The sequence below is a fragment of the Gavia stellata genome, unplaced genomic scaffold (genome assembly GCF_030936135.1).
Source record: "Gavia stellata isolate bGavSte3 unplaced genomic scaffold, bGavSte3.hap2 HAP2_SCAFFOLD_156, whole genome shotgun sequence".
NCBI lineage: Eukaryota > Metazoa > Chordata > Aves > Gaviiformes > Gaviidae > Gavia > Gavia stellata.
Window position 1 is genome coordinate 56206 of NW_026777232.1, and position 12987 is coordinate 69192.

The 12987-nt window shown below is 50.0% G+C and overlaps 1 protein-coding gene across 1 annotated transcript; it reads left to right on the forward strand.

Moving 5' to 3' along the window:
• The first annotated feature begins 247 nt into the window (after positions 1-247).
• Positions 248-8518, forward strand: LOC132321846 (ubiquitin carboxyl-terminal hydrolase 42-like). Its single transcript, XM_059835257.1, has 11 exons — positions 248-326; positions 1253-1453; positions 2559-2669; positions 2847-2949; positions 3117-3184; positions 3363-3433; positions 3897-3979; positions 4547-4658; positions 5049-5189; positions 5308-5408; positions 8383-8518. Exons 1-11 carry the CDS (start codon positions 248-250, stop codon positions 8516-8518), a joined length of 1206 nt encoding a protein of 401 aa, XP_059691240.1.
• Positions 8519-12987: the final 4469 nt, after the last annotated feature.

Sequence of the window (12987 nt, forward strand, 5' to 3'; positions counted from 1 at the left end):
ATTCCCCCTTGAAACATGAACTTCTCTCATCAAAGATGTGTATCGACGTCTCACACAATTTTATAAAGCACCTGTTTTTAAGCTGTCCATGGGTATTGTCCATGGCTCCTAGGAAATGACAGGATGGGCTGGAGGCCAAGAGGAGGCTGACCGAACAAGTCTAAACTAAGATCCCTGTTGTTTCTCCAGGTGCCCTGATTTGACCCCTGGACTAGGCGCTGAAGCCCAAGGCAGAGAGAGAGTTTCGATGACGAAGCTGGAAAAAGTGCGGAAGAGTCCATTATCTGGAGGCATGGTGGGCCTGAGAATTCAAGAACCCAACGTAAGCATGCCCAGGAGACAACAGCCGACTCCTCAAGAACTTCCCCTGAGCACTGCAGCAGGAAGAGAGCGTGCTCTGACACTGAGGAACCGGAGAAGCTAACAGAAGCCCCTCAGTCTCCCAAGCGGAGGTGCACTCGCAGCACGGAAGGGCAGAAGCACAATGGTCATCAGCCAGGGAGAGCAAGAGCCCTGGTGATGGCCAAAGCTCAGGAGAAGAGTCGCTTGCAAAGGAGTTAGAAGGCAGAGCAACAGATCAACAGCTGGTCCTCTTCAGAGGCAGCCCCGTGCCTTTTTGTCTTCTAAGAAGGACTTGTTAATTGCTGTGGACTAAAACGCTGTGGACGTGAAGGCGATGTCCTGAGAGACTCCGTGGCCGCAGCTGCGGGAGGTGCCGGGCGGTGCCAGACCCGTTGCCGCGCGGTCCCGCACGGCCCGTGTCACAAAGGGCGTTCCAGGGCTGGGTGGTCATAAAGGCATCCCCAGGCAGCTCCTGCCATGCTCTCTCCCGGAGCTGGCAGCTGTGCTGGCGAGAGTGAGCGTGGGCTGAACTCGACGGCGGGATCACTCAGCTCCTTGCTGTCTGCATTTCATTCTACGTTCTCCTCTTCTTCCGGGAAATTTCATCCTTTTCTTCTCCCTCCCCTTCCCGCCAATTTCAGTTTGCGGAAAAGGTAATTCTCAGCTTCCTTTTGGACAGGGGATTGTGCAGACAGAGACAGGGTAGAAGTGTGGGTTGGCCTGTGCCTTCCTCGGTGTCAGCTGAGCTCTACTCTTACAGCTTGGGCAGATGCAGGCTGTCAGCATAATTCCTTTTTCCTAGTTCTCTTTTATGTAACACATCCTAAGAGGGACGAGTCCAGGGCTATCGGTCTAGGGCCTTCCTAAACCAAAACAAGAGGATCTCCTTTAAAATCTGATTTCCTTGCAGGCACGAGTGGCGGAATGGCTCTGCCAGAAAGGGACCTGTTTCCTCCGCAGAAGATCTGCATGGCCTGGCAGCAAACACGCAGTGTCGGAGGGGGCCTCTACAACCTGGGCAATACCTGCTTCCTCAACTCCATCCTGCAGTGTTTGACGTACACCCCGCCGCTGGCCAACTACTTGCTCTCTCGCGAGCACAGCCAGTCCTGTGAGTCCTTGCTACACGTTCTTTTACATCTCTTGGGCAGCTCTGAAGATGAAAAAAGAACAGTGACTCTGGGAAGACAGCTCTTCATTTTCCTCTAGAAGCTGCCTTCCAATATTGCCTTCAGAGCAGGCTCGGCATAGTGTAGGGAGCGCCTGAGTTTGATTTCTTGCGCCATGCTCCTACTCCCAGGGAAGATAAATTCTTGCTTCCTGTAGCTGATGAAGTGCCTTCGAAAGGCATGCTTTTAGTGAGCCTTTGGCATCGGCAGTTCCTGCTGCTGCTGGGAAGATGGGCTTCCTGGAGGATGTGGGCATCCGAGATTCTCAGAGTTGCTTCACAGCTCGTTTCCATAGTGCCCTGCTGCTGTGGTAAATGATATGGTCACCGGTGAAGCGTGAGGAGGGAAAAAAAAACCCCAATCAACCCCAAGAAAGCCAAAGGAGATGGGCTCATATGAACACAACCAGCAACTTGTGTGGGATTTTAGTAGAAGCTGGCATTTTGTGGAGGAGAAAATCATTCCTTGTTTGTCAAACCCTTGCGTCTATGTTCTTTGGATTTGATTCTAATTTGTGGACGCAATAAGCTTGGAAGTCTCTTGCCTTATTGATACGTGTTCATTCTGAGCCTCTGTGCTTTCTAGTCTGGTATGTCGGTGCGTTTTCATGCAGACCGTCTGTTTTAATACAGACGTAACGGATATGTGTCTTCAATACGACTGCGCAAGAAACTGCCCCGGGGCTGTTGAGCCACTGGCATCTGAGGAGAACAGCTTGTAGAATGGAGAGTGGGGATTGTACCTGTAGCTTAAACGTGGGGTGCTTTGGTGTTTTTTTTCCTTGAAAGTTTTCCCTAGCTGTGTCTATTTCACCTGACTGAGAGGCTTGCTTGCTTCATGCAGACCGTCTGTTTTAATACAGACGTAACGGATATGTGTCTTCAATACGACTGCGCAAGAAACTGCCCCAGGGCTGTTGAGTCACAAGCTCAACAGTGGTTTTTTTTTCCTTGAAAGTTTTCCCTAGCTGTGTCTATTTTACCTGACTGAGAGGCTTGCTTGCTTCCTTCCTTCCTCCCTTCCTTCCTTCTTTCCCTCCCTCTTTAGGTGCGGAGCAAGGCTTCTGCATGATGTGTACAATGGAAGCGCACATTGAGGAGGTCCTGTCTTGCTCGGGCAGTGCCATCGAACCGACGGCTGTCGTCAAGGAGCTTCCACGTGAGTCATTTCAGATGGTTTCATTTGGAGGTATTTTTGATTTCGGAAGAACCCGGTGTGTAATTGTTTTTGCCGGGACCAAAGGAGTTTTGCTGGGCTAAGGAGGAGAGTTTTTAGAAGGCTACGTTTTCTTTCCTTTTTCTCTGAGATCAATGGGAAAACCTCCTTCTTTCTTAGGAATAGGAGAGCATTTCCAGCTTGGCACCCAGGAAGACGCGCATGAATTCTTCTGCTACGGCGTGGATGCCATGCAGAGGGCTTGTTTGAGCAGAAGCAGCGAGTAAGCATAAGCACATGACCATTGAAATGGTTTCTAGCCCTTTTGACTCCTTCCTTTACGACCGGCAGTGAAAATCTCTGTCCCGGCATGTCCGAACAAGGAAAACTCTTGGAAGAGCTAACCCTCTGCCTTCCACCTTCTGAGCTCCAATTCCCATTTCTTTCCAGCTGGGACACATTTTCTCAAACGAGCACACTCATTCATCACGTCTTTGGAGGATTTCTGAGATCCAGAGGTATTTTTTAAGAATATGACTCTCCTTAGAATGGTCTGTGGCTCTTTCTCGGGTTGTGGTGAACAGCTGCTAGCATGCGGCAGTATGTCCAGTGTGTCTAAAGTAGTGTGAAAGGTCGTTGAATTGGGCAGAGTTAGTCTCCTTCCCAACCTGTGAAGCATTTCTTCTTGCCTTCCAGTAACGTGCTTGAGCTGCAAAGCCATTTCTGACACCTACGAGGCCTTCCTTAATATTCCTTTGGATATCAAGGTGAGGTGTTTTGAAATCGTGGTGCAAAACGTTTCAAGGCCCCTACAGGGGGCCTAGTTTATCTCCAGTAAACTTGGTTGACTTAAAACGGTGGGCTGTTACCACGCCAGAGCTTGGTGGTGGGTGGGAAGGGAACTGGGCTTGTGTGTTCCTTCTGTGGAAGCCCTGTAATTGGTCTCCCTGTGCTGGGTGCTGGGTGTCGGCTGGGTGAAGAGTAAGGATGGCATCTACAGCCATGATGACACTGTCATCCCACCCTGCTTTGGACTCCCTCAGTACGCCTCCCATTGCTGTACAGATGGCTTTGATTGCTTTTGCTCTTTTTCACCGTGCGTACCACAGGCAACACCGGTACCGCCCAGGCGTAGCTGTTGATTGGCATAACGCTGGTACCACACGGGTAGCTATTTCTTGGGATCTTGAGTTGCCAGGAGCTTAGTGCTCTCCCTTCTTTCTCATGCAGGCAGCCTCATCTGTCACTGAAGCTCTAGAAGACTTTGTCAGACCTGAGCAGTTGGATGCTGAAAATGGCTATAAATGCAGCAAGTAAGATTATTACTAACGTCATCTTCATAGCAGATACTGGATTACGGTATTTCTTCCCTGGTCAACCCCCGCATCACCCACCTACCCTGGAGGTGGTCAACCACCCTAGCTATGAAGTTGCCCACTGAACTACCCCTATGGCCAGAAGGGAAAAGTCATGTCCCATATGCAGTGGCAAGCCCAAGCAAGGAGGAGCTCCGGACAGCGATTTGGCAACAGCAGCTTCCTCGAGAAAGCCATCGACAGTTTCATTTCCAAGGCTTTTTGGATGCTTGCATCTGTGTCCAGGAGACCTCAGTCCTCGGAGCAGTAGCAGCCCCCGCTGGCACTCTGAACAGTGCCATGCCTAGGGCTTGTCTCGTAAGGACTGCAGGCTGCTGCTCTCCAAAGTGAGCCACCCTAGACCGAAGCTACCTTCACTGAGAGCGTATGGACTTCAGGGCTCTGAAATGCAAACATGTGCATAGGCTAGTTGGGCAAAACAAGCCTTAACTCAAGCATACGTGGTTGGGAGGCAGAGTGGGGAGCAGATAGGCTGCAACGGTTGGCTCTGTGCTTGTGTTCAAGGTGTGAACAGCTGGCCACTGCGTCCAAGAGGCTTACCATACATCATTCCTCCAACATCCTGACAGTGTGCTTGAAGAGATTTGATGCTTTCTCTGGCAGAAAGATTAGCAAGGTATGCATACAAGAGTACTGCAACTTTGTCTGCGTTGAATGAGACCTTTCCTGAAGGAGAAGCCTTTTTTGGAAGTTGTTAATGTCTGCACACGACGGCTATCGAGTGCAGCTGTCTAAAATAAATCCATGCAATAGCTAGGCCTTGCTCTTTCCCTTGCGGTAAGAGGAAAGTTCCAATGTGAAGGTAAGCACCTGCTGTGCTCGTGAAGAGCTGGTTTGGCCAAGAACATTTTTCTGCCAAATAAATGACGAAACGGCAACATCTGTTTCTGATGAACCGACAAGATCTATTTGTATACCTCTAGGCTGCGTTTGGTGGCAAGGTTTTCTCGGGCTGCTTCCTAAAGACTCTCAGGATACTTTTTGAGTCTTCTTGGCCTCTCCCTAGGTTGTGCGGTATCCGGAGTATTTGGACCTTGGCGCATACATGTCTCAAGCGGCTGGAGAACCACTCCTCTATTCCTTGTATGCCGTCGTGGTACATGCAGGTTCCCGCTGTCACAAAGGACACTATTACTGCTTCGTGAAGGTAAAAGCCCACTTGGCGATTTGCGTTGGCGTATTGTGTCCTTCAGTGGTGTCCTGCCTGTGGTTTTGTTTTAAAAACCCTGCAGTTCATCTGAAGATAGCATTGCCTTTCTTTGCAGGCCAGTGATGGACAGTGGTACGACATGGATGATGACTCTGTACGTCTTTGTGACATCAAGACGGTTCTCTGCCAGCGTGCCTATTTACTCTTCTATGCCAGGTAATGACGAGTGTGCAAGGGTCTTCAGAATACACTCCCTCTCCTCTTACCGATCTTGTTGTTGCTGTTCTCCTCCTCCGGGGGGTTTTGCTTTCTGTCCTAGGAGAGAATGTTTGTTTGTCCAGTTGAGTTCTGTCTGTTCAGCAGCTGGCCAGGTCCTTTCTTCTCCCGCCTTGTCTGGCACTGAACTGTTGCGCTTGTGTAAACTGCTAGCTGTCTGCTCTCTGAGACTAGCTAGCTGCGAAAAGAGGTGTAATGGAGCTCTACGAGGGTATCAAGATGAGCTGCTGCTCTGAAAGGGACAGACATGGCTGGAAGAGCATGATCTGATTTCCAGCTTCTAGTGCTGGTCCAGTCTTCTGCACATCCTATCAAGTGCTGCCAGAAAATGACAGGATGAGCCCGAAGCCACGAGGAGGCTGCAAGAACAGCCCTAGACTAAAAGAGCACTGTTGTTTCTCCAGGCACCATGATTTGACCCCTGGAGCAGGCGCTGAATGCCAAGAGACAACGAGCGCTTCCAGGGCAAAGTTGGATCCAGCGCTGAAGAGTGCATTTTCTGGAGGCACCGCAGGACTGAGAAATCACGAAGGTGGAGAAAATGTGCAGAGGATCCAAGGGAAGAGAAAAATAGGAGACTCTGCAGGAACTCCCCCTCAGCACTGCGTCAGGAAGAGAGTGCGCTCTGACACTGAGGAGGGGCAGAAGCTGAACCGAAGCCACCCAGACGGTCCGCCTCCCAGGCAGAGGTCCATTGGCAGTGCCAAAACACAGAAGCGCGCTCACCGTCAGCTGGCGCGTGGCAGTGCGAACCTGCACAGCTCTTCCCACAGGGAGAGAAACAGCCCTGGTGATGGCAGAAGCTCCGGAGGGGAAGGTGTGCACGGCTTGAGCCGCCACAGAGCAGACTTGCATCCTGGTTCGGTAGGCGAGCTGCAGCCTGGGAAATACTCACTTGAGGGACGTGCGCTCCCACCAGTGCCGGTTCACCCAGAGGCAGCAGGCTCTTGCCAGGCTAATAGAAAACAAACACGCAGAAAGAGGAAACAGTCCTGTGCAGAGGGCGATGAAAGTGCGACCAAAAGAAGGCGGCAAAAGACAGAAGCGAGCATTCTGGTGACCCAGAATTGAAAAAGAAATGCAAGAAAGTGAAGAAGAAAAGGAAATCCAAAGAGAACTCTGGAGACGAGGCCTCAACAGGAAGCAACACTTGCAGCATCACCAGCAAATGTTGCCTCACTCTTTGCCAGGTGTTTCAGGTGCGTGGCTTATGGACAGAAGCGTGCTGCACTTGTGACTGAGCTTGCCATCACAACCTGCAATTGACCATCCAAGGCGGCAGACAAACATCCTCCAAAGAATGCTAACCATCAAACTTGCCATTTACAATCAAAACAATAAAATTGCCATCATAACCCAACTCAGTCCTCAGTGGTGTTCTGATTTGTGTAGAGAGTACAAACCCCCATTACAAGTTCCAACCCCCCTTTTAAGGTCCAAAGACTCATTTCAAGGGCTGACAGCATCCTTTTGAAGGCCTGAAGTCTGATTTTGAAGGTCCAAAGCCTCAGTTTGAGAGTCCAAAGCCTTACTTATAGGGTTCAAACCTATCTTTATTAACAACAGCCTTTATTTTAGGACGCTCACTTTCATTCTTAGGGTCTAAACCATCACTTGTATGGCAATAAACCTCCTTTGAGGCTCCAAAGCCTCAATTTGTGGTCCAAAGGCTCCATTTCAGTTTACAAAGTCTCATTTTGAGAGTCCAAAGCTGCATTTGTAGTTTCCAAAGCCTCAATTTCAGCCTCCAAAGGCTCAGTTTTAGGATCCAGCTAGTCGTCTTTAGGGTCCAAGCTGCATCCTGAGTGTCCAAACCCTCGCTTTTGTGGTCCAAACCCCACTTTTAGGGCTCAAAACTTCATTTTGAGGGTCCAAAGCTTTGATTCTAGAGTTCCGAATTTCCGTTTTATGGTCCAAACCCTCATTTTTATGGTCAGCGGCTCCCATGCCCAGCTCCCTGCCTGCTGACACTGCAGATACCCATGTCCCTGCGTGCCCCGACATGAAGTTCAACCCAGAATTGGTGAATTCCTGGGTTTGCTGCCATAACGACCCGGACAATTGTGCTGCTGCTCTGTATTTATTGCTATGCTCTTATTCAGCAATAAATGGTCAACCCCTGAAGCTGTCCATCAGGAGCCTCTCATCGCACCCCCAACCTATCCCCTGCTGGGACCACCTCAAGCCCTTGCAGGATCAGAACCATGAGCTTAGGGGGTGGGGGATGGTTTCAGTTCCTCCGGGGGCTGGAGGGCACTGGGCTGGTGCTGCAACAGCCGTCTGGCTGAGTTGGACAGCCATGGGGAACAGGGTGGGGGTGGGCGGGCCGAGCGGCTGTCCGGGCCTTCTGGGACCGGTCCACCGGGGCTCCGTGGAAGGCAGGCCGGTTTTCCAGGCACAGGAGATGGCTGCTGGCATTGGGTCGAGCTCTCAGAGGTGCTGGGGTGCACAAGACGACTGTCCGGGAGCATGGGGCAGATGCTGGTGTCGGGCCGGGCTCCTGAAGCTGACCTTGCTCTGCCTACGTCTGTCACTGGGTCTGCTCTTGTCGAGGCAGGGGCACTCCTTCTCCACAGTCTCACAGTCCACCTCTTTAGAAAGAAAGTGGGTCAGCTGAATTAGAAAGAATTCCCATCATGCCAACTCCATTACACGGTAAGGGTAAAAGACACACACAGGGCACTGAACCCCAAGCTCTTGCAACCATATTCTGGGCACTTCCACAGGTGGCAGTGAAGAGCCCACGGTCCCCCAAAACAAGAGCAAAACCACAACCAAGTTATCGAAAACACTACTAGAAACCGACAGCTACACCATCCGAGACTGAATTTGCAGCCCTTCATTTTAGCTGCCTTCAACTCAGGTGTCCAGCCTCAAGCTGGGTGTCCAGCTTCCGCCTGTCCCTGACCTCGAGGTGTCACTCAGAGTCCTCGAACATCAAGGAGAACAACGGGGCCATTTCAACAGTGAAATACATATTAGAATTCTCACTAGATGGTGGTCATATTGTGGATACTCTGAGGTATTCAGGTGTGAAAAAGATCGACTAGAGCTGGCATGAAACTAGTTGTACGGTTAAATAATTTTTGTGGCTCAGCAAAACCTGTTTGAAGCCTAAAAAAATGCCAACGTTTCCCTTAAGCAAGACCTAAGTAGAATTCATAAACTGTAAGTTTTTAAAAGCAAAAAAAAAAAGGCAGCAAATGGTAGGCTTGCATGTTGCTTACATAGTAATCAAAAGTACAAGACCTTCTGAAGAACTACAAAAACCTTTGGAACGTGGACGTTCTTGAAAACACTGAAGAATCAGTATTACAGCTAAATGTAGATCCTCAGGTGATTTTCTATTTGTAGCCTACGTTTTGCCCCCTAAATACTGGAAAGCAGCTAAGACTGGGCATCTTGAAATTTCTTACTTGAAATTGCTTAGGTGACCTCCACCATGACTTCTGGGATTAAACGATGTCACATTTGAGAGCAGGTAACTGCAATTGCTTGCTTGCGTTAGAAAGTCTTCAACTGGTGAAGTACTCACTCTCAGTAAGAACTAGCTCCACTAAGATTTACGTGGACTTCCCCATTTATTAAAATAGCTCAAGAGTACACCCAAAGGTTTACATTAAATGAGTTATCAAACACAATACTTGAACCATTGCTTCAGTAACAAGAACGCAGACCTCCCATCCACCAAGGCGCGTAGCTTAACGAACCATATAGCTCAGGCGAGGCTATCGAATCCCCCTTAATGTGTCTCTTTTTTTTGGTGTGGCATCAAGCGTCCCTTGTTCCATACAAAACAAAGGCGCTTCAACAAGTGCCATAGACCACACCTGTCATTCTCAGTTTCCTAACGGATGTTTTCATTCCCCCTTGAAACATGAACTTCTCTCATCAAAGATGTGTATCGACGTCTCACACAATTTTATAAAGCACCTGTTTTTAAGCTGTCACTGTCCATGGGGTATTGTCCATGGCTCCTAGGAAATGACAGGATGGGCTGGAGGCCAAGAGGAGGCTGACCGAACAAGTCTAAACTAAGATCCCTGTTGTTTCTCCAGGTGCCCTGATTTGACCCCTGGACTAGGCGCTGAAGCCCAAGGCAGAGAGAGAGTTTCGATGACGAAGCTGGAAAAAGTGCGGAAGAGTCCATTATCTGGAGGCATGGTGGGCCTGAGAATTCAAGAACCCAACGTAAGCATGCCCAGGAGACAACAGCCGACTCCTCAAGAACTTCCCCTGAGCACTGCAGCAGGAAGAGAGCGTGCTCTGACACTGAGGAACCGGAGAAGCTAACAGAAGCCCCTCAGTCTCCCAAGCGGAGGTGCACTCGCAGCACGGAAGGGCAGAAGCACAATGGTCATCAGCCAGGGAGAGCAAGAGCCCTGGTGATGGCCAAAGCTCAGGAGAAGAGTCGCTTGCAAAGGAGTTAGAAGGCAGAGCAACAGATCAACAGTTGGTCCTCTTCAGAGGCAGCCCCGTGCCTTTTTGTCTTCTAAGAAGGACTTGTTAATTGCTGTGGACTAAAACGCTGTGGACGTGAAGGCGATGTCCTGAGAGACCCCGTGGCCGCAGCTGCGGGAGGTGCCGGGCGGTGCCAGACCCGTTGCCGCACGGTCCCGCACGGCCCGTGTCACAAAGGGCGTTCCAGGGCTGGGTGGTCATAAAGGCATCCCCAGGCAGCTCCTGCCATGCTCTCTCTCCCGGAGCTGGCAGCTGTGCTGGCGAGAGTGAGCGTGGGCTGAACTCGACGGCGGGATCACTCAGCTCCTTGCTGTCTGCATTTCATTCTACGTTCTCCTCTTCTTCCGGGAAATTTCATCCTTTTCTTCTCCCTCCCCTTCCCGCCAATTTCAGTTTGCGGAAAAGGTAATTCTCAGCTTCCTTTTGGACAGGGGATTGTGCAGACAGAGACAGGGTAGAAGTGTGGGTTGGCCTGTGCCTTCCTCGGTGTCAGCTGAGCTCTACTCTTACAGCTTGGGCAGATGCAGGCTGTCAGCATAATTCCTTTTTCCTAGTTCTCTTTTATGTAACACATCCTAAGAGGGACGAGTCCAGGGCTATCGGTCTAGGGCCTTCCTAAACCAAAACAAGAGGATCTCCTTTAAAATCTGATTTCCTTGCAGGCACGAGTGGCGGAATGGCTCTGCCAGAAAGGGACCTGTTTCCTCCGCAGAAGATCTGCATGGCCTGGCAGCAAACACGCAGTGTCGGAGGGGGCCTCTACAACCTGGGCAATACCTGCTTCCTCAACTCCATCCTGCAGTGTTTGACGTACACCCCGCCGCTGGCCAACTACTTGCTCTCTCGCGAGCACAGCCAGTCCTGTGAGTCCTTGCTACACGTTCTTTTGCATCTCTTGGGCAGCTCTGAAGATGAAAAAAGAACAGTGACTCTGGGAAGACAGCTCTTCATTTTCCTCTAGAAGCTGCCTTCCAATATTGCCTTCAGAGCAGGCTCGGCATAGCGTAGGGAGCGCCTGAGTTTGATTTCTTGCGCCATGCTCCTACTCCCAGGGAAGATAAATTCTTGCTTCCTGTAGCTGATGAAGTGCCTTCGAAAGGCATGCTTTTAGTGAGCCTTTGGCATCGGCAGTTCCTGCTGCTGCTGGGAAGATGCTAAAATGGAGGATGTGGGCATCCGAGATTCTCAGAGTTGCTTCACAGCTCGTTTCCATAGTGCCCTACTGCTCTGGTAAATGATATGGTCACTGGTGAAGCGTGAGGAGGGAAAAAAAAAAACCCCAATCAACCCCAAGAAAGCCAAAGGAGATGGGCTCATATGAACACAACCAGCAACTTGTGTGGGATTTTAGTAGAAGCTGGCATTTTGTGGAGGAGAAAGTCATTCCTTGTTTGTCAAACCCTTGCGTCTATGTTCTTTGGATTTGATTCTAATTTGTGGATGCAATAAGCTTGGAAGTCTCTTGCCATATCGATACGTGTTCATTCTGAGCCTCTCTGCTTTATAGTCTGGTATGTCGGTGCGTTTTCATGCAGACCGTCTGTTTTAATACAGACGTAACGGATATGTGTCTTCAATACGACTGCGCAAGAAACTGCCCCAGGGCTGTTGAGTCACAAGCTCAACAGTGTTTTTTTTTTCCTTGAAAGTTTTCCCTAGCTGTGTCTATTTTACCTGACTGAGAGGCTTGCTTGCTTCCTTCCTTCCTCCCTTCCTTCCTTCTTTCCCTCCCTCTTTAGGTGCGGAGCAAGGCTTCTGCATGATGTGTACAATGGAAGCGCACATTGAGGAGGTCCTGTCTTGCTCGGGCAGTGCCATCGAACCGACGGCTGTCGTCAAGGAGCTTCCACGTGAGTCATTTCAGATGGTTTCATTTGGAGGTATTTTTGATTTCGGAAGAACCCGGTGTGTAATTGTTTTTGCCGGGACCAAAGGAGTTTTGCTGGGCTAAGGAGGAGAGTTTTTAGAAGGCTACGTTTTCTTTCCTTTTTCTCTGAGATCAATGGGAAAACCTCCTTCTTTCTTAGGAATAGGAGAGCATTTCCAGCTTGGCACCCAGGAAGACGCGCATGAATTCTTCTGCTACGCCGTGGATGCCATGCAGAGGGCTTGTTTGAGCAGAAGCAGCGAGTAAGCATAAGCACATGACCATTGAAATGGTTTCTAGCCCTTTTGACTCCTTCCTTTACGACCGGCAGTGAAAATCTCTGTCCCGGCACGTCCGAACAAGGAAAACTCTTGGAAGAGCTAACCCTCTGCCTTCCACCTTCTGAGCTCCAATTCCCATTTCTTTCCAGCTGGGACACATTTTCTCAAACGAGCACACTCATTCATCACGTCTTTGGAGGATTTCTGAGATCCAGAGGTATTTTTTAAGAATATGACTCTCCTTAGAATGGTCTGTGGCTCTTTCTCGGGTTGTGGTGAACAGCTGCTAGCATGCGGCAGTATGTCCAGTGTGTCTAAAGTAGTGTGAAAGGTCGTTGAATTGGGCAGAGTTAGTCTCCTTCCCAACCTGTGAAGCATTTCTTCTTGCCTTCCAGTAACGTGCTTGAGCTGCAAAGCCATTTCTGACACCTATGAGGCCTTCCTTAATATTCCTTTGGATATCAAGGTGAGGTGTTTTGAAATCGTGGTGCAAAACGTTTCAAGGCCCCTACAGGGGGCCTAGTTTATCTCCAGTAAACTCGGTTGACTTAAAACGGTGGGCTGTTACCACGCCAGAGCTTGGTGGTGGGTGGGAAGGGAACTGGGCTTGTGTGTTCCTTCTGTGGAAGCCCTGTAATTGGTCTCCCTGTGCTGGGTGCTGGGTGTCGGCTGGGTGAAGAGTAAGGATGGCATCTACAGCCATGATGACACTGTCATCCCACCCTGCTTTGGACTCCCTCAATACGCCTCCCATTGCTGTACAGATGGCTTTGATTGCTTTTGCTCTTTTTCACCGTGCGTACCACAGGCAACTCCGGTACCGCCCAGGCGTAGCTGTTGATTGGCATAACGCTGGTACCACACGGGTAGCTATTTCTTGGGATCTTGAGTTGCCAGGAGCTTAGTGCTC